Raw genomic sequence first — 22506 nt, 5'->3', positions numbered from 1 at the left:
CAACTCTGCAAAGGTGTAGGGGTCACGTGAGCTCTTAGTTTCTTGGTTTCAGCTCTTAGTTTAGAGCTCACGTGACCCCTACAACTCTGCAAAGGTTCCCACCCACATAGGGTTTATAGCCTGCAACTTTGTACCAGTCATTTAGAACTGAAGAAGCTTCTTGGATGAGAGGCGAAACGTCTTCAAAAAACGCAAGCAAGTCCAGTTACCTACGATATTAGTACTTACGATGCTAAAGGGAGCCATTGGCGTCAACATCACACGCCAAGGGGCGTGACAAAGCAGCAGTATCTGACGCCCTGGGAACATATTCACATTAAAACTCCCATATGTGCATACATCCTCACATTTTTATTCACACTTTGTCTGCTTGGTGTGTATCGCAGTGCCTCACAGACCAAGTATTAGCCAGTATCTGTTAACCACACTTCATTAAAGTCTGTACTAACCCTTTAACTTGAAGGTTTCAGTTGTATCTCTGCCATGCATTGTACCCAGAGTACTCTTTTTTTATGTCACTCCCAATATGACCATTTGTATATCAAATACTCACCCTGTGTTATGTTCAATTCCTGAGGAAAACACTGTGAACAAAGAACCCCAAACTGGAGACAATTCTTGTGCAGTATAATCCAAGTCTCATTTATCCAGTTGTACGTTCCATACTTCCCAAACACGTGCATTTTTGGTAAAACCTTACTATTTAAAACACTTCCACATTAACAGTCTCACACACAGACAAGTAGTGTAACTGTGCTGTTTTATACAGACATGTTTAAAATATGCATTTACCAAGAATGCATGTGTTTGGGAAGTACCGAGCATACGACTGTATGAATGAGACTTGAATTACACTGCTTAAGTGGCGTGAGAGTTTGTAAAACAGATGTTTCGATATAGTTTTACTGCTGTTGTTGAACACCCCTATGACTTCAGTTCAAGAGGAATGTTTTTTTTAATTCTTCGTTCACCGTAGAGGCATGGGAGAGAAACAAAGTTATCTTCCTGAATTAAACGTAACAGTGGTGAGTAATTGATACCAGTATTCCTTTAATAAAAGTTCTGTGGTGCGTTGGAGTTGGAGGTAAAAGGCTTAAATTTATCCAAATACAAAAGTGATCTCTAGATACAGAATTACAGTCATATATTTACAAAAAAATCTCTAAACAGTAGAGTTAATTATGTTTGACCATTTAATAAGCTCTTAAAATCAACAACACACAAAAAGTGCGCAAGTCTACTGTCCTCTATTTGTTTCTACGTTTAACTCTTTCACCTCAGAGTAGCAGCAAAGAGCATCAGTCTTTTATCCAACTTGCAGTAATGCAATAAGTAGAGCTAGATGGGCATCATTTTTCTTTTCTCTGTCTCATACTGACATAACATGTTGAAGATGTCGAGGTGTGCTCCTGAGGAGAGGTCATTGTCCAGAAGCAGCTTCATCAGTTTGGCTGCAGACTCCTGGCAGAGTAACAGATGATAACTGACACCTTTTAACCTTCAAATTTCCTTCTGCATGTCTGTGTCCATTGGACCTGAAGGAAACCAGGAAGAAAATATCATATGTTGCCTCTTGTGCTCTATATTACATGTATACTAGATGGTTAAATTTCGAGGTACAGTATATCCTTTCAGCTCCTTTTCTTTTTCTTTTCTCAAAGCTGTTATAGTCCTCTCCATGCTGGTTACCAGGTATGTGATTCATTGTATGTGACTTAAAACAGCCTGCCAATATGTTATGTCTGTATGTGTATATGTGCATGTACAGAGCTTAGAGAGCTTGTTGAACGTAACAAATGGGAATGAGAGAAGCATGGTGAAGAAACATATGCATATATACATTGTCTGATTTTTCAAAACAAACAAAATGTATGATTCACACAAGGTTTTTTATGTGTGCTCTGTGCTTTTTGTTATTTGTGGAGGCAGAGATATACAAAGAGCTGGGGTCCACCTTAGAGGAGCTAGGTGTTACAGCGCCTCATGCTGGCCAAAGGGTGCCAGAAAATCCCAGGAGACCTGCGAGATCCAGGTACTCCTCACTGCAGTGTCTGTTCCCACCATGATTACAGCAGTGTTGCAGCTGTGGAAGGCCCAGTACACCACTGCCCCCCCGTGGACAGTCCTATAAGTGTAACAGAAACAGAGGCCTCCTCTTCAGAGATTTGCCAGTTCAGTTGTATACAGCATAAAGATTGCACTGGTTTATAGATGAGTGGTTAACCATACGGTAGACAACACACTACCCTAACCTACATATAGAAAACTGGGTTTGGGAGTAAGTAAATGCATCATATCAGAGGATCACACTGAACTACAAGTGTCCAGTGAGAGGATAAAAACTGAACCAAAATCTCCTTCAGTTACACACATAATCCTGTAGTCTTGCCATGTTTGTATACAGGATTTCTTTCCACAAAAGGAAATGCTTTTGAGTTTTTGATGTTCCTATGTGTGCTTTGGGCCTTGGATGTTTCTCTCCAACCCTGCAGGGGGCACACTGGCGCTGCTCACTGCTTCAGCAGGTAAAGAAAGGGACGAGCAAAAGAGAAAAATGAGCTCCAGTATGTGCAGATGATTATTACCATACATCTATGAGGGTGTAAGATAGCAGGTGAGGATATAAATACCATATAAATACCTTTTATGTAAATGCTAAAATACAACAGTAGAAAGTATAACGTGGGGAAAGTGACGCTTAAACAATTTAAAACAACTGAAATGTAAATCCAGAGAAGTCTGTTTCACAGTGGAGATTAATGTCTTGTTGTAGTTTTACAGTGGTGTTGTAGCACGTAAAAAATGCCAAGAGGAGGAGAAACACTCAAACCAAGAGAATTTAAGAACGCTCAGGACACAAAGTTATAAAATTATCAGGAACAAGAGCTCCACAATGAACAGCTGGATAAAACACTGGGTAAAAGAAACGTGCATTGTTGTGTGTGTGCAAGCCCCTAAAAACTAATCAAGTATTAATATCAAAACAACAAAACTGGAAGTAAATATGAGGGGAAACAGAGAGAGAGTGGGGAAAGGGAAGCTGCTATCTAACAAAAGGTCAGGTCACACAGATATAAGACAGAATATAGAAAAAGAAGAGGAGGCCTTGAGGAAATGCAAAGTTAAGATGATAAGCAGTCACAACGTGCATCACAACCCGACTGAGTGAGTGACACATCTGTTACAGACTGCTGAGGAGCAGAAGGATCCTTCTTTTTATTGGACACAAAACCAGGACAACGTGTTCAATACTGAGTTAAATTACATAAGTTCAGTCAACACATTTCACTCCAATTTTTAAATGTTTTTATAGCTAAGACTATTAATTATGCTATTAATTATTACATGTGGGGAGTGGAGATTGAAAGAACAGGGTGTTTACCAGCCAGGATGGGCCGAACAAAAGAGGCTTTTGAGTTCAGTTATAAGAAGTGTAGGATCCAGTACATTTGTAGCTTGAGTCAAGAGACGTTAATACGATATGAAATAAATTTGCAGAAACGTACAATGCCAACATTTTCTTCTGGATCTGCACTGAGCAGGTAATAAAAATCAGGATATCTTCACATTTGCAGCATTGTTTTTAAAAAAATCTGTCAGCTCACAAGTTGCCTAACTTTATGGAAGTACAGGATTAAAATGCTGGGGTGCACCTTTAAGTAGATATCAGAGGTGAAACGTAACAAAGTACATTTACTCAATTACTATCCTTAAGTACACATTTGAGGTACTTGAACTTTACTTGAGTCTTTTCTTTTTGTGCCATTCTCTGTTTTTCCCTATTCCCTATCCCTATTCCCTACAATAATTTGACCACTTAAGTTACTTTACAAATAAATATTTTTGCATATATGAAGAGCTTATAGAGTATGATGATTCGTTATGAATCAAACTACCAACAGTATGCACATGTACAGCTGAAACGATTAGTCGATTATCATTTGAGGAAATTACTCGGCAAATATTCTGATTATGGTTTAAGTCATTTTTCATCCAAAAACATTTCAAGGTTCCAGCTTTACAAATGTGAAAATGTATTGCTTTTTCTTTCAGTTTTTTTTTTTTTTTTTTATCAATTTCAAGTCATTTTGATGTTTGGTCTATTCATTGGACAAATCAAACATTGTGAGGATGTCACTCTGGGCTCTGGGTAATGGTTTTGTTTTCACAGTTTTTGCAAACCAAACAATCAGTCAATTACTGGAGAAAATAATCAGCAGATGAATCCATGATGAAAATAAGAACTTGTTGTAGTCCTGTACAAAACTGTTACAAAATCAGCTCCACCACAACCAACTAGGAAAATCCTGCTTTTACATGAATGCATAATTAATAATAATAATAACTTTATTTGTGGAGGACTTTTCGAGCTGAAAGCACTCATACTCATATATACCTGCATTCATACATATACACATTGCTGCAAATACATACACTCCCATACACACAATAAGTCTATCAATTGTAACAGTACCTTTTCAGATGAGATTTAAAGACGTGAACAGAGTCAGTTGATCTGATGCTCAGTGGGAAGCTGTTCCAAAGCCTAATGTAATTATAATATAGTATTTAGTATATATACTATATCTATTTACTACATATATTATCTTTGTATTATATCAATATATTATTTACAGTACATATACATATAGTATAACAGTCACAGGGGTCATTTTTCTGAACTGAGTGCTTTTACTTTCAATACATTTCTTACTTTAACAGTTCTAATGCAGGACTTGCTAACTGTAATGTAGTATTTTTACTGTGTAATATTAGCTCAAGTAAAAGATCTGAATACTTCAACCTCCACTGGTGAAGCTGGTGAAGACGCTAAGAAAGACTCAAACTGTTAAAAAAATGTAAACTGGAGCATGGCCACTGAAACAACAAATACATATTATTATTATAGCCTACTACTAGTACTAATACTATTGCTAATAATAGTACTATTGATAACAATGATAATGATATTAATAGAAAAAATAATAATTACTTTATTAGTTACATGCTGCAGGCTAAAAATATTAACCCTTACAAGCATATGTCTGGTGATGCATCCAGAGGGCTATCCCTACTTTTTCCATTCAACGTCTCATCCACATCCATCCATGCATCCATCCATCAGTTCGTCCATGCATCCATCCAGGGGACTGTATATGACTCTGTAGGCTTTTCCCGAGGGAGAGCACTGGATGGATGCCAAAAGGGGGCGTTTGTCTCATGCAGCCGGAGGGGCGGGACCAGAGGTGGGTGTGTGTCTCTCAGCTGATGCGCGTATCAACCGACCGACTCCATCATCAGCATCCGACGCTGACAGCGGTCGAAGACAGCATCCCTAATATAACCGACCCACGGTAACATCGCAGGATAATTCAGAGCCCGGCCGACCAGGACTGACGTTGCTGTCTTGTGACAATATTGTTTATTGAGGCTGCCATCTTACAAACCCGCGGAGCTGCAAAATAGTGAGTAGCCTTTGATGATGGACCGCCAGGATGCTACAATCGGTAAATCAAAGCCGCTGTCGTCAATGTCAATGACGCTGTGAATTTTAATCTGGATGTATTTTTTGATTCAGCGAGGGTCGTGCGTTTGTTTCCCGTCACGGGGCCTAGCGAGTAATTGTTTGGGAGCGCAGTCGATTCAGGTCTTGATGCGGATGCTGCTAAAGCCGCCCTTGCCGCCCAGGGATGCAGAGAAAAAGGGAGAGAGGGGGAGTCGTGAGGGGAGGGGATTGAGGCAGAGCAGCACATAGATAGGCAGTGTATTTTACTACTACTACTATTCACCCAAGTGGAAGTAAACCTCTAGTAAATGGGCTGAGAAGGGGAGGTGCACTGGCATGACTGCGTCTCTATCTATCTATCTATCTATCTGTTATGCTACTGTACGATTTTGGTGATGTGCATGTTCATATGTGAGGGAGCTCTTCAATACCTAAACGCTGTTGATGGCTACATACTACAGCCATATAAACATAATAGCCTATATACAGCACAGCCAGTTTATTAGGTACACCTACAACAATCCTGCAGTAAATACCACCTCCATGAAGTTGATTTTGGAGGCTGCAGTTTGTGTTGATGTTGTTTTGCCTTACACTTAGAGGTGTCTCAGTATTTTGGGGCATATTTTTAGACTTTTGGAGACCCTGACTGGCTAGAGAGTTGTAGATGATGTGCCAGACTCAAATGGATGGATGTTGCCGTTACATGGTCAGCATCCTGCACCCCTCTGAGAGGTGTTTCTAATATTTAGTCTGCTCTTGCTGATATAAATGGGACACTTGACAGAATACTAGAAACACCTCTCGGTATAATGCGATATGGTTCAACTACACTGCAAACAACAGCCTCTGAATGTGCACTGAGTGGCCAATTTATTAGGTACACCAAGCTAAAAATACTCCGAACAAGAATTTAAATGCAGTACTTTTGTTTTTGCTCCCATTTTCACAGGTTTAAGTAAAAGATCTAGAACTTTTTATGCACTCAGTAGGTATATTTCTCTTGAATTTTGGTTGTAAATTTGTTAAAATCTGTGACAGTGAGCACTTCTCCTCCTTCAAGACAGGTGTGGCACATCAAAATGCAGATTAAACAGCATCATTATTACCCAGGTGTGCCTTGGGATGGTCACAATAGAAGGCCGCTCTAAAATGTGCAGTTTGATCACTCAACACAAGTTTTGAGGGAGCGTGACGTTGGCACACTGACTGTCGGAATGTTAGAAATGTTGGTTACAATGACAAACAGCAGTAAGGTCGAGATCCTGGTGAGGAAGACGAGCATGCAGATGAGCTTCCCTGTGACGGTTTGTACAGTTTGTACAGAAAGTCCTTAGTTGGGTAAACCAGTTGTTGCATCAGGTGTCCAGGTGGTTGGTCTCAGAAGATCTTGCAGGTGAGGACGGCTGATGTGGAGGTCCTGAGCTGGTGTGGTTACACGTGGTCTGGGGTTGTAAGGCCGGTTGGATGTACTGCCAAATTCTCAGACACAACATTGGAGACGGTTTATGGTAGTGAAATGAACATTCAGTTCACGGGCAGCAGCTCTGGTGAACATTCCTGCAGTCACCGTGCCAGTGGGACGCTCCGTTAAAACTTTTTTACATCTGTGGCGTTTTGTTGTGTGATCAAACTGCACGTTTTAGAGCAGCCAATTATTGTGACCATCCCAAGGCACACCTGGCTAGTAATGATGCTGTTTAATCAGCCACACCTGTCAGGTGGATGGATTATCCTAGAAAAGGATGAGTGCACACTAAGACAGCAAATTTGTGACCAAAATTTGAGAGACATAAATCTATTGAATGGATAACAAAAAAAGTCTCAGATCTTTGATTAAACCAGTGAAAATACGAGCAAAAAAGTCTAACACAACAGCCCTGCAATGAATCCATTAAAAGTTTTAGAAAGGTGTTGATGGTCATTTTGGAGGCTGTGGTGTTGTTGATTAGTATTCCATTATCCTGAGAGGTGTTTCTAATATTTTGTTCACCCCATTTGTATCAGCAAGGGTACACTAGATATTAGAAACACCTCTCTGTGTAACCAAGGCCAGATAAGGGCCCAGACTCACAATCCCTCAAAACAGTTTGCCCTGATCCCACGAAACAAACCAGTGTACCTAAACTGTCACTTAGCTTGTGCTTATTTGATTAAACATGAATTTGCTCAAGAATATTCTTCATGGATTATTTTATCAACTGACAGTGTAATAAATAGTAACGGCTCCATGTTAGATTTTGATACAGGATGCAATACAACATAGTACAATTCAACAGCACTACAAACTACATCTGTGACATTGAATCAACACCTCTCCAAAACATTTTAAACAAAAGAAACTTAACATTATAACATTAATGAAGGTAGGATTCATTGCAGGATTGTTGTACTAGATTGCGTTATTTTTAGCTAGGGGTACCTAATAAACTGGCACTGAGGGTATACTCAGGGGATGGACCCATCTATAGGAATACCTGTACACTACAGCCTCGTGCAAACCAATACAACAGCACTGCAGCAGATCCTTATGGATTTACAGTGTATAGATGTTGATATTGAGACTGTTCTAGAAAAGTGTTGACAAAGCTTTCGGGCTGTAGTTTGTGGTATTTTTGTGTTGGGTTGTACTGTACTTTAATGTAAAGTATTCCAGTTGTTTTGTTAAGCAGTCTAATACGCCACCAATGACTACAGCTTAAAAAGTTATCATAGAATTAAATAGACCTCTTAACAGCCATAAACATACTTTTATCAGCTTGATATATTGTGACTTTAACTAGTTTTACATGAATTGCTTATGAACCTGATTTTGATTTTATATGATCTGTATCTGCAATTAGAGTTGAAAGTACTTTTTACACACCTCTATCCTAAAACCACATCCTAAATATGTCTATATGGATTTGCAATAACTGTTAAAACAGGGAGTGCAACCTCTCTGGTGTGTAATTGATCTCAAATGTGGGATAATACACATTTTTTGGCCACCAAAATGAATATACATATTTGTCGTATGGCCAGTACAACATATACATACATCATTAAATAGTTTCTTGTTTGGTGAAATAGCAATGCTTTACAGTCAAGTCCGTATTTTGTCGCCTTTATTAAATATGAAAAGCCCATATGGTTTACCTCTTAAAGGTATACTATGCAGGATTGCCTGTAGCTGCTTGTAAACACACTTGCCATTGAAAGTGCCAGTAAAAAGGAACCCCAGATTCACTCTCATTTGGTGTTTTACCTCATTATATTTGCGTTTTTTGGTGCCTGCTGCTTAAAGTCTGGCACCTGGTCACTACCTTTTATAAAGCCCTGACCTCACTTGAGCACTGTGGGGGTACACGCCCATAAACATCCCTAACACAGAAAATAAGAAGAAAATAAGAAAACACAGGCAGAGGGCAGAGTCTCTACAAAAAAATACACCACCACACACTTGTCATTAAGGACATGTGAGAGGGATTCCTTCAATATGATTCCATACATTGTCTTTTTAGGAAAATCCTGAATAGTATATCTTTAAATTATCTTCTAGATATTGGTTTTAATAGGGTGAAAAATATCTTAATGTGGAAAGATCTGTGGATCCTTATACAATGAGGAAGCAAAGCAAGATCTATCTGATACAGATCGAATGAAAACTGAGCATTATTAACTTCACAAAGACGTGATTTACTGCAGGGCTGTTGTTTTCTATTGTATCACAGCGTTTCTCGGTCTCTTTGGCTCATTTTTTGAAACAACCTTAACATTCTCTAAACTGTAAGTGCATTGTCACAACTGGTTCATGGGACATCACAACTGTTTTGCATGTCTGCACAAGGAAGTAACTCAACCCAAACATTTCATCCATGCTGAAAAACCTAGCAGTTCTGTCAGATTGAGGGCCAGTTCCACCAAATTGAAAAACTGTTTTGCGATCGTGTTGGCAGTACCATGGCAGTCAACTCTGGAAATGTTTTTTATATATAAATCTCTGTTTTGTTCTATGTTTTGTTGTCTCTGACTGCTTACTGTAATATACAAGAATGTTAGTTTGCCTATCTGAATGCTGTTGTGTATCACACTGAGCTTTGTAGATTCTGATTTCAAGAGTGGGTAAAAGTTTACTTGGAAAAGTCAGTACTGTACAGTGCTATAGTACACAGAAAAAGGGATATGCACATTTGTATGTTTGCAGTTAATTTATTTGTGTAGCAGTTTATTAAATTTACTGTACACTAAAAATTCACCTTTGATCTTTCATAAGTTACATACAGTGACCAGATTAAGATTTATCACTGTCACCTGGCAGGTAATTTGCCTTTTTAGCAAACATCACAGTCATTCCATGTCAGTCCATATTTATGGAATATGCATGTATGTTTGCCAGATTTTGATAACTGAATGGATCATTTTGCATGTGATGGCTCAAACGATGGGAGAATGTTAAGAAGTTGTGAAGAGTATGACAATATTATTGAGTATCAGCTCTGATCGGCAAGTGCAAGTGGTTATTGCGCAAACTGAAGACAGTTATACTTACTCTTTTACACACATATGCCAAAACACATGCAATTTGCTTGCATAAATGAGAAATTCAAAACTGTTGTGAACAACAAACTAATTGTGCAGAGATTTGAACTTATTGTTTTGAACAAAAAAATCATTTAAGAATTGAGCCAAAGCAAATGAGAAAAACTGTAAACCTGTTGTACACAGGTGTTCCTGTATTTATGTCCACAAAATGCAAACAGACGAATACCTTCCTCCAGATTAATGCGGCTAATGGACACAAAATGTGGTGTAATTTCTGTTTTGCACTGTATTAGTTTGAGCGATCTCTTTGCCCCACATCCCTTCACTTATGCACTTAACAAAACAGCCAAAAGTAACTCTGAGTGTCCTCACTCTTATCTACAAAGTGTACCCCATAAACAGAAAGTAACACTGTTGATTTTATCATTAAACTGGAGGACAGGTTTTATTTTGACTCTTATTCATACACTAACGATACAGATATTTGTCCAAACTTTTCTGTCAGACCTGTTTCATTTTTATCATGGTGGGAGGACCACGCTGCCCCTGTATGTGGGTTGGAGTCTATTCTGCATTAGCTATTATTGTATAACTAGTTATTATGCAATTACAATATTGTATAACTCCTTTCGTTTTTCTGTGTTCCTCTAGTGTGTGTGCCCCCACTACCTGCATTAGGTTGTGATGACCCACACTACTTCCAAATGTATCTGTGACCCTCCCCAAACCTGACTCCTAACCTCTAATCCCTGACCTTTGACCCCCACTATGGGCAGTGTTGGCAGTGGGGTGGCAGGAGAGCAGGAGTTTGCCATGAAGTCTGTGGGCACGAGGACCACCCTGCCACGAGCACCTCCTCTCTCTCGCCGTTGCCCTGCCGACCGCAGCTGCAGCGCAGAGCGTCTGCCCCGCCCTCCGGCGACTATATCAGACGGGACGGCTTCTAGCGATGAACGTGGGAGTGTTAGTATTGGGACTGGGACCTGTACTGGGACTGACCGGCCCACCGAAACAGCCTCCTCCACCAACACTGAATGTACCATGACGGCCCCGTCCAACAACAACCAGTTGGAGTGTGGCAACGGAGCAGGCAGGCGGGAGAGGGAGTGGGAGAGGGAGAGGGAGAGGCAGCGTGAGAGGGGTAGAGACAGGGACCGGGACCGAGACTGGGACAGAGAAAGGTTAGAGAGGGAGCGAGAGAGGGAGAGGAACCGGGAGAGGGAGCGGGAACGAGTGGAGAGGGAGAGGCTGGAGCGGGAGAGGGAGCGGGAGAGGGAGAGAGCCAGGGAGAGGGAAAGAGAGAGGATCGAGAGGGAGAAGATAGAAAGGGAGAGGGAGCGAGAGAGAGAAAGGGAGAGGGAGAGGGAACGAGAGAGGCTGGAGAACGAGAGGATGGAGAGGGAGAGAGAGAGGGAGATGCAGGCTGCAGGTTTGGATGTTTGTGGGAACATTGTGGGCCGAGGAGCAAACGAGAAGAACAGCGTTGGCATGAACCAACACCAGCACAGAGAGATGGCAGCCGCCAGAGGTGACAGTGAGAACAATCCAGGCAGCCATAACCCTCCGAACCACAACCCGCCCAAGATCCTGCCAGTGTCGGGAAAACTGGAGCAGGTACTTTAAGATTTAGGACAGTGGTTCCAAACCTGGGGTCCATCGTCGATGTAAAACTGCTGAAATCATATATTAGCTTTGGCTGAACGAGAACTAAAGTGATCATCTCAGAGCCAGTATGGATAAGAGGAATGATTATAGCCACCAATGACATTTTATGGACATCTTGTTATAGTTTATTTGCCGGATATCAGACAGAATTGTCAACTTACACTCCATTTCCATCTTCAGTCTGATATTACATCCATTCTGACAGATTTCCGTGGTTGAGGGGGATTCGATTCTTCCTAATCAATCACTAGAAACCAACAAATCTAACGCAATTTGAAGCTGACGCTGATGTGTAACCATGCCAACATACTGGCTTTGCTGGTGTTTTAAGAGCAGAGCAGAGCAAAGTTAAAACAAACTACGATGTCAGGCGATATTGAGAAGACCTGACGATTTAGAACAGCTTCAGTAGCAGAGTCTGTCTCGTCTATAGATTCAGATTCAGATTCAGATTCAGAATACTTTATAGCGTTTGCCATTGTTGTTATTACTCCTCATTTGGTTTCAGCTTGACAACAACTTGAAAACAGCAGTTTGGCGCTGATTGGCTTATCGTAGGTCCCCCCACGGCACTCATTGGATCGATTGCTTTTTAACCGAGAAATGTTCATGTCATGGTGCCAGACGAATAAGTCAACTTGGTGGAGCAGGCGGATTCAAAGGTCTGGACCCAGGCAAGATAGGTGTTGAAAATAATCTAAAACCCTACCTGCAAATTCATGATTTATGCTATCTGGCCTCAAAAAGTACCTCAAAAAATAAACCAAGTGCATCTACAGCAGTTCCACATATATCATAACATGTATGATGCATGTCCCATATTGTGTTATCATGCTCAACACACCACAGCACTGAATTTTATCATTGAATCTTTTACCACAGTGTACTTTTGTCTCTGAGCTGCATTCGTGTATCTCTTATTTCTCTTACTGTCTTCCCCTCCTTCCTCCATCTCTCTCGTAGGCGATGCAGAACAACTCAGGCCTTGTTCGTCCCTCTGCCTTCAAGCCGGTGGTTCCCAAGAGCTTCCACTCCATGCAGAACCTGGTGGGGCAGGCAGGAGGGGCTGGGAGCGAGGGCAAGACTGAGGCAAGGAGTGAAGGGTTCAGTGAGAGCAGAGGAGGCAGGAGAGGCAGGGACGGAGCAGGAGGAGAATCAGGAGAGGTCCCAGAGGCCCTGCTCCTGGACCAGGACAGCCCAGTGAGGGTCAGCAGAAGTGAGGCTGGGGGAAATGGTAATGAAGTGGTTCAGGGAGGGATGTCTGACTCAGGGAGGAACTCCCTGACCAGCCTGCCCACCTATACAGGCTCAGGGTCCGGTTGTGGGCCCCCAGCAGTCCTGGGGCCTCTCAGTGCTTCCACCAGCCACATCAACAGATTGGGCATGGTTGGGGCAACTGCAGGTCTGGACAAGCTGGAAAAGCCTGGTTACCAGGTGAGGCCTTCATCCATTCTCACTTAGTCTGCTACCTCGCTGTCAACATCATCTTTAATGTATCTTGATGTGGTTCTCTCCTCCAGAACGGTCTCAGTGCCTCAGACAGTGGCCGGTCCTCCTCAGGAAAGAGCTCCTCGTCCTATCAGAGGCTGAGCCACCTGAGTGATGCCCCAGCACCTCTACGCCCTTCCCCCTCCTCCGATGACATCATCCAGGACTTGGAGGACCGCTTATGGGAGAAAGAGCAAGAGGTCAGAGGCCATTCAGAAATGTTTGATGAGCAGTTTATTTGATAGTCTCACATTTTGTCATCCAAGTTGGATTTTAATCCACCATTACTACTCACACTAACCAGCTGCTCCTTGGCCTTTTCTTTTCTACCAGGTGCAGCATATGCGCAGAAACCTGGACCAAAGTGAGGCAGCGATCATTCAGGTGTTTGAGGAGAAACAACGTGTCTGGGAGCGACAGATGGACGAGCTGAGACAAAACTACGCCTCGCGCCTGCAGCAGGTGACCTCACTGCTTATTTTGATCCAGCTAAACATCCGCCGGATGTCGATGCACTTTATTTTTCTTTACAAGCATCTTGAGTCCAAATGTAACAACAGGATGTCCTTGTTGAAGAAGCAGTGCTGAAGAGCAACACATGAATATACACAGAGAAAAAAATGTATGCTTTTGAGACACTCATAGTGGGTTTACATTCATTCATTAACAACACTATCTAAAAGGCATTTAGACCAAATCATCCCCAGGTATACAACATTTAACAAGTCTAAATTTTGCCATTGCAGGATCTGTATATATATGATCCACATACAGATGGATACACTGTATTTGTCCATTTTGTTCTGCAGGTTACCCGTCGTGCTCAGCGCTCCCAGACTGCCCTGCAGGCCCAGATAAGCCGTCTGTCCCAGGACAAGAGGAGGCTCCAGGAGGAGATGGCGGCTCTGTTGGCCCAGAGAGAGGAGCTGGAGAGAAAGTGTCTGGATTACAGGAAGGAGCAGGCTGACATCTTGCCTCGTCTGGAGGAGACCAAGTGGGAGGTGAGATATGAGTATATGAGTTGGTGCGCTTGACTAGTTCAGTAAAATGTTATCAGGGTTACATCATGGTAGACTGAGCAGTGGAGCACTGAGTATAAGGGTGTGTGTGTGTGTGTGTGTGTGTGTGTGAAGCTGCCTATGACTGTGAGTTTGTGTACTCAAGCAGCCCACTTGTATGCAATGGGATAGGGAGCATATTTACTAAAAACACTACTATAAAAAAAAGATATACCACTCACTTATTCACTCATTCTTCATGTGGCAGGTGTGCCAGAAGGCAGGAGAGATCTCCCTGCTGAAGCAGCAGCTGAGGGAGAGTCAGGCTGAAGTGACCCAGCGAGCTGGAGAGATGGTGGCCCTGAGAGGCCAGCTGAAGGAGCTCAACGCCCAGCTGAGGGAGCGGGAGGAGACCATGCTGGGCCTGAAGGACTCCTACAGCACCAAGAGTCTGGAGCTGGAGAAGTGTGAGGGAGAGCTGAGGAGGACTCTGTCAGAGGTGGGTTTTTCCAATTACACGTTAATTAACACACAGCAGGGTTTACCACTGAGGGTTATAAATAACAGTAAAACACAAACAGATGGATTGTTTACAAAACATAAAAATCCATTTAAACTCTCCAAACGTAATAAAAATAATTTACTATTAGTCAGGTTATTCATCAGATTTCTGAATTGGCATTGTAACCAAAACATAGGGCTTCCTGGTATCCCATAATTCAGTATACAGACCACTTAAAACCACATTAAAAGGGATACTTTGCCATTTTTTAATCAGCTCAATTTTCACTGGCTCTAGGGCTGCTGCTCTAACTACAGATTGGGAATAGGAATAATGAATACTATGCTTTGGATAATATAAAATACAAATTGAAGATAAATATACAAACAGTAAAGTCCAACTTTTTTTGTCAAAGGTGCTTAAACATTAAAACCGTGTTAAAAATGGAATAAGGGATGCTGGGAAATACAATAATGCAAACAGAAGGTGAAATCTAAATAAATACAAATGCAAATTGTGCAAAGGTTAACATAACCTGTGACTGACCGACAGTCCAGCAGCCTAAACACAGCCTAGACAGCCCAGTCTTATGAAAAGACCATCTTTCCAGCAGTGAAATACTTCTTTAAGTGTCTCTGATAAAACCCTTTCACTGTAAGATCTCAGATATGATGGTATCTTGTGTATAGGAGTTTATAAGTGAACAGAAACCAGTGCCAGCCCAGCATCTGAAAACATGTGTTTGCAGCAACCAAGGACTGAAAATTGGAGACAGAGAAATACTGTAGGATTTTGTCCCAATATTATGTGCATAGATTGTATTGTAAAGCTTTGATTCACTCCATTTTGGTCAAGATAACTAAGTAGGTTAATTCATGAGCATTAATATTTTGAGAGTACGTCAGTGTCAAGGACCAGGCAGTGAGGCAACAAGGACACAGGAGTTGTTGACAAAATCATGGGTTTTTATTTACCCCCCAAAAAATGCATGAAAAATTACAAACCAAGAAATGAGTGACTAGGCCCATAAAAGAGGTCAACATAACTATACTCAATATAATAACTAAACAAGGTGTTAACAGAACAAACTGACTTGTCCAAATGGCACATATATGATGGCTTGGCCAAACCAAATAATACACAAGGGGTAACCAAAATGGATGGCAACTGCAACTAAACTCAAAGAGAAACAAACTAAACCCAAAACCCAAACCAAAACCTTTTGCCGCACCAGGAAGGGACCTCCCTCCCCAAACCATCATGGTAACTCAAAGACAAAGAAACAAATGATTAATATCAAACAATTTGCCTGTATAACCCTACAATGCTAGAATGTACACTTAAATTAAACAATGTAAGGTTAAAAGCAAATAAACAGATTCTAAATCAAACCAACTGTGTGATGTAAATTGTTCAGGTATGGGTGACCATAAATGAAAATAACCTGTGTAGATAACAAAATTGAGTTGACTATAAATGTGTTTAAAGAGTGTGGATTGGAAAAACGTCACCATGTGTGGCTGTGACCGTCACAGTCAGTCTTATTATCATTTCATCATGAAGAGCATCAAGGATTGTCTTTTTTTTTTTTTTTTTTTTTGGAGGCCAACATATATTATATTATATAACTTATATGTGCTTTGGTCACCAGTCAGCCAAATTTGATGCCTTTTCTAATAATACAGTGAGGGTTATAAAATGAATTTAAAGCCAAATAGTTTGTTTCAGTGTCTGGTTGGAAAATCTGATCTATTGCATTTTGCATATTAGTAGTATTTATATTAGTAAAGTACATTAGTAGTATGGACATTATTCTTACTATACATGCTGACCAGAATCTCCATCAGCTATGTTTAAAAATGATGGTCACATATTATCCCAAAATGCATGAAACGTACCACAAGCTGTGGGATGTAAGGCTCACATTATCCCAGGCCTAAGTTGAAAATCTTGTGTGGTTGCAGGGAATGGTCTACTTTATCAAAGGCTTTAGAGGGGTCTAAAAAAAGAGCAATGCAATGTTGATTACTATCCAAAGCAGTCAAAATACAGTTTACAACAAGCAAGATTGCAGGATTGGGATGTTTACCACTAAATCTAGATTGTTGAGCGTTTAAATCCTCAAAATCCTTCGAAGGGATTCCAGAAACTTGGCAAGGAGACTAGGACAAATTGAGGATTGGGCAACATTATACATTACAGCTGCAGCAATTTTTCCCTTTGTGCTGCGTGAGCTCATAAGCAGATCACACACATATGATATGTATATGTGATGTGTGCTCTTATACTAAAGATGCAGAACATTTAAGAGCAATATTATCTCTTTTTAGACACAGTTTATGATTTTTTCTCAAGCTTTTATCTCAGGCAACTTACAATTCACTGTTCTTCATGTGTTACAAAAAAGGTATTCACATGATTCACCATGAAAACACTCTGCAACATTAATCAAAAAGATGACAGATTTAAGTTCATCAGCATGTTTAAATAATAGTTTAATAAAAATGATGATGATGATGAAATGATGTCAGACAACAGCTTTAATATGCTAATAGCCTGGACTAAATTGATTGCCATCCCACTATCTTGCAGCGCCCACTTTTTTTTGTGTATACTATAGTCTAACCTGATACAACTGACTGGTCCGACAAACGATAGTACAATCATCCATCACTGCAGCTATCAGTCATACAATCCTATTTTGAGTGTGCAAATGTAAAGCATACACATGTGCATGCTTGCATTCATGCATGCATGTACATCAAGCACAGCTGGATGCATATTTGTTTAATGTTTTTGCACATCATCTGTGTTTATGTATATAACTATGAACACTATTTATGCTTATGTTTTTGTGTGCTGCTGTTTTGATCTTTTATTCTATTTTAGTGTAGGAGACATGAGGATTTTTTTGTAGGGGTGGCCAGATGGGGGCTCCTGAAAATCTTGGTGGCAGATTAAAACTAAAAGCCATAACCAAATTTCAGGCCTTCGTGTATGCTCTTTAAGTATATAGGCTATTTCAATATGGGAGTTAAGGAATTGCATACTACTATACTTTGGTTTCTTATTTTACAGTTAATGCTACTAATTATCTGATGTGCATAATACAGGTACAGTTAACATTTGGAGTTCCACAACAATCATTGTCATTTTAATGTATTATGTATCTGTATGTTTTAGGCAATTCATTGTTCTTCAAATATGCTGATTGTCCTTGTCCTTAAAAAGACATATACACCTTTAATTTAATAGAGTACACTGATTGTACAGAGCTAAACATTTACTGGGAACAAGCCTCAAGATTAGGGAAGACTCGTGGGTACCCATAGCACCCCTGTTCATTCAGATATCTTGAAGTGACAGTTCAAGGGACCCTTTTAAAATGGTCATGCTAGTTGTTACTTAAGAGTGTTATTTTGCCACCTTCCCAACAATCTATGTCAACATGGATGGTACCAATGGGTGCCTTAGGTTGTCTTGTTTCACAAGTTATCACTATGTTTACACAAGCTTAATAAGTGAGTGATCCACAGCTTTTTAAAAACAGTAATGTCGAACCCCTGGTCCCCCCTTGTGGGGCATCACTGGAAGGCACCTTGTGTGTGATTGTGCACCTTAAAGAATGCTGACTTTGAATTGACTTGACATATATTGAAAATCAAATACCTCATTAAGAACTAAATTATATTTTCCTGTGATATCTTATATTTTTCTTTCCACAGGTGTCCATCCTCAGAGAGAAGCTGGGTGTTTTTGAGGCTGAGGTGCTCAGTTTGAAGCGGGCTCTGAGTGAAGTGAGCAGAGGAGCAGAAGTTGTTATGAGCCCGAACTTAGCTGCTGCAGGACTGTTGCCACCGTGGGGAATTGTCCACTGCCCACGTAACCCCAGTGAGCCCTCAACCAACTCTCTCACCCCCACATCTGACACCCTGCTGAGTCTTCAGAGTGATGAAGCTAAAGCCCAAAGGCAGGAGGCTCAGAGACAGGAGAGGCAGCAACGCGAAGAAGCTCAGTGGCGTGACGTGCAGCAGCGGCAAGATGCCCACATGCAGCAGGACATGCGAATGCGTCAGGATTCCCAAATCCGACCAGAGGCCCAACTCCGCCAGGACGCCCAGCTTCGCCAGGAGGCTCACCTCCGCCATGAAGCCCAACTTCGCCAAGAAGCACAGCTGCGCCAAGAGGTGCAGCTCCGTCAGGAGGCCCAGCTCTGCCATGAGGCCCAAATGCGACAAGAAGCCCAGCTACGTCATGAGGCCCAACTCTGCCAGGAGGTGCAACTGCGTCAGGATGGCCACCAGCAACAGCGAGGCCAGGAGGGTCACTGGGATGAGGCAGGGGAGCTGCGCAGGCAACTGGAGCAGCTGCAGGCTGCATTGCGTCTGGAGCGGCAGCAAAGGGAACGTCAGGCCCTCAACTTCGACCAGGAGCGACACACCTGGCAGGACGAGAAGGAGCGGGTTTTGAAATACCAGGCACAGCTGCAGCTCAGCTATGTGGAAACACTGCAGAAGAACCAAGCTTTGGAAAAACGTATGAGCCAGCTGGGAGCCAAACCGACCACGACGTCCACAACCACCACTATTACTACAACCACCACCACCTCCCCCACCTCCTCCAATTCTCCACCTCCACCACCAGCCCTCTCACCTTTGTCTCCTCAGCCCCCACCCTCTCTCCCTGGCCCCATCGCCCTGACCATCTCCCCACCTTGTGAAGACCAGAAGGGCCCTCCTTCTCTCCACCAGCTGGCCAATCCCTGGGCAGGACCCTCACGCCTGGAGAGGATAGAGTCCACTGAGATATAGAGACAGCTCCATGACAAATTGGCCAGTTCAAAACGCTCACAGTGACAAGGCCTCTGACACAAAACTACTTCAGCATACAGTTGAAAAACATTTCAGTCTACAATAGAATAAATCAGTACAGTCTGACATACTTTTCAAAGCAACTATTGACACTAAACAGCAACAAAGGCCAACTCTGACATTAACAGTAAAAAGCAGATCATCTGAACAGGAAGTTGAACCTCATTCAATCTATCAATGATTTTACAACCTCCTAAGCAGCCTTTCTCTCACTAGTTGCACACTACTACATCCTACCTGATCAGCGTTCATGAGAAGTGTGCCACACTGATGAATGGCAGAATAGCAAAATGTTAAATGACAATGTTTAAATGACAGCACTAATACAGGGGTCATTTAATGCCCAATGCTAGAAAAGGACCAAGACAATCAGGGATATTGTCAGAAATTGTCAACAAGAATATTATGCGGTATTTATTCATTGTAAGTCTGTGTCACTGGTTATGTAAAAGTAGAAATAGTGGTCGGAGTGTGTGATGTTAACTTGCATTTTTGGCCAGAGAGCGCCTTACTCCATTCTCTCCAGCATGTGTACGAGAATAACAAATGCTGGGAATAGATTAAAAAAAAAAAAATCAAGAGTGTGTTATCATTTTCAGTGCTTTAATTATAATATCAGCAAACCAGTATTACACATGGCTGGACTATTTCATTTAAAGCCCAGCAGATATCGACGTCAAATGTCACACAGGCTGATCCTTGATTCAGTTTTCAAGTCATTTCATGCACAGGGTCTGACATGCGTGACCCATCTGAACACATCACTAAGACCAACAGAGTTTATATTTTCTACAAATTGAATTAAATAGATATGTTTAGCAGATAGTCAACCCCGACTGAATAGAGAATATGTTTTAAGACGTGGGAGAACCTGGTTCGCCTTTATTGTGGATCGACTGTAGTGACTAAAAACAAACACTAGAGGTCATTAGAGAGCTGTCGCAGCTCTGCCGACTCAAATTTCTTCTCACTGAGCTGCAAGGAGAATGTGAAAGGAAGCACACAATTTGAATTTGGTTATTATGATAATTGTGTCGTTCACTTTGTGCATTTACAGCCAAGAAATCTGAGAAATCAGTCAGTGTCCCCAAAGTTAAAAAATAAAATTTATAGAATGTATGATATACTAGAAAGAAAACTTATAATAGTTATAGATTGTAAATGTGAGTGTGTGTGTGAGGGAGAGTGTGTGAGAGAGGGTGTGTGCATGTGTGTATACATATGAAAAGCTTCAGCTTATGAGATTGAGGATAGAGGGACTAGTGGCAATAGAGCAAGTGAAGATATATTAAGAGCAAAGGGATTTTGGGGGGGCTTTAAGTACAGTAAGATGTACATCAAAGCTTGATACAAGGGCAGTGAGGCTGAACATTCAAACGGAGGGAGTCTGTATATCCTGGAAAACTCTACTTTCTTCTGTATAGTTCATTTAGACAAAGCAGGGGAGAAGGAAGTTAAAAAAAACTGAAAAATGGAAAGTCTGCCTCTTCAACGGGAGCATTCAGGCTAACTGCACTATGTAGTGTCCTACACACAAGTTATGATGTACAGTAGACTCAGATGTGAATATCATGGCTTTTATATGTGTTGTTTATGCCAGCATACAAAGATGTTGCTCAAGAATATTAACTTATCTCTAAGGTATTACATAGTATTATCATCTTTATTACTGTTATTATATTATGGTGAACTGACAGAGAAAATATGTGCCATTTGAGCTTTCCTTTATGTGTTTTTTTTAACTGTGTAGATAGCCTATTGGCCTACCATGATGGTGCAATCATAGCAACCCTGTCCAAAAATGATGTTCCTTTTGATGTAGGTGATAAATGTAGTTACAGTATTGCATTGTTTAGAGAACAAAATGCTACCGATTTTATACATGTTTCAAATTTATTGTTTGCATTTATGTTATTAGTACTGTTCTGGCTTGATTAAAACCACCCCTTTGTTAAAATTCAGCAGAACTAATAAAGATATGTGAATAATTCAGCACTTTTTTGTCACTGAGCAAATCATTTGTCCTGTGTCTACTGGAATTTACGTTTTGATTGACCAATAGAAATATTTGTAGTTGTCCAAATATTGGAATACAAGATTATATATATTGTAATAGTGGTTCTCAACCTGGGGCTCAGGACTCACTTAAGGAATAATTCTCAGGGGTCGTGACATGATTAACAAGATTAAAGAGGGGAAAAAACATATTTCTGCTCCACAAAGTCAGACTTATTTTTCTGACTGTTGTCCAATCATATTTTCTTGTTAACTACTCATATTTTACTCCACCAGACCTCTAAAAAGTATTAAAACAAAATGCACTGTACACTTTGTTGTACAGTCCATTGGTGGAGGAGGCATTTAGAGCTTGTACTACTAGCAATCAAACTGTAGAAGTACTCCATTACAAGTAAATGTCCTGCATAGGAAATCTTAAAAGTACTTTAGTATTATCAGCAGAATAAGGACCAAAAGTAAATTACACAGAATGTACTAGTACAGTATGTCATTTAATTATTAGCACTGATGCATTAACATTTCAACAGTATTTTAATATAGGTACAGCTGGTTTAGGTAGAGATCTTTTTAACCACTTCATGTGCTGTTGGGTAGTTTAATCTGTAGCAATGCACTTACTTGACCCTATACTTCATTTGACTTAACTTGACCTGTTGCTCCCGTTCATGGACACTCTTTTGTGCCAACTAGTGCTAGTGAAAGCACAGTACACTACTAAAAACAACATGGCAGCCATCTGTTAAGTCAGTCTGCAGCCAATCCTGACACAAAAGTGAACAAGGTAAAAACCTGATCAGATTTTATGGTTGAAACATGTTTAATTCTGATTAATAATGTTTGTAGTTTGATATGGCAACAAATTTGACTAATTTTAGCAACAATAACAAGCTAGGACACCTATAATAAGGAGGTACTCATTTGAAGACTTCAATA

At 40.9% G+C, this 22506-nt stretch overlaps 1 protein-coding gene across 4 annotated transcripts; it reads left to right on the top strand.

The window, feature by feature from the left end:
- The first annotated feature begins 1932 nt into the window (after positions 1–1932).
- lzts3b (leucine zipper, putative tumor suppressor family member 3b) lies at positions 1933–21539 on the top strand. 4 transcript variants are annotated; one of them, XM_050052232.1, is made up of 8 exons: positions 1933–2032; positions 10682–11644; positions 12659–13129; positions 13216–13383; positions 13517–13645; positions 13993–14184; positions 14450–14680; positions 18409–21539. In XM_050052232.1, exons 2-8 carry the CDS (start codon positions 10799–10801, stop codon positions 19492–19494), a joined length of 3123 nt encoding a protein of 1040 aa, XP_049908189.1. In that variant the 5' UTR covers positions 1933–2032; positions 10682–10798; the 3' UTR covers positions 19495–21539. The 4 variants fall into 4 exon arrangements, with proteins under 4 accessions (XP_049908189.1, XP_049908188.1, XP_049908190.1 ...); XM_050052231.1 differs by lacking the exon at positions 1933–2032 and adding an exon at positions 5297–5465; XM_050052233.1 differs by lacking the exon at positions 1933–2032 and adding an exon at positions 5297–5507 and having other exon boundaries at positions 10807–11644.
- Positions 21540–22506: the final 967 nt, after the last annotated feature.

This window comes from Epinephelus moara, chromosome 8 (assembly GCF_006386435.1).
Source record: "Epinephelus moara isolate mb chromosome 8, YSFRI_EMoa_1.0, whole genome shotgun sequence".
NCBI lineage: Eukaryota > Metazoa > Chordata > Actinopteri > Perciformes > Serranidae > Epinephelus > Epinephelus moara.
The sequence above is the reverse complement of the archived record's forward strand: the minus strand, read 5'-3'. Positions and strand labels throughout refer to the sequence as shown.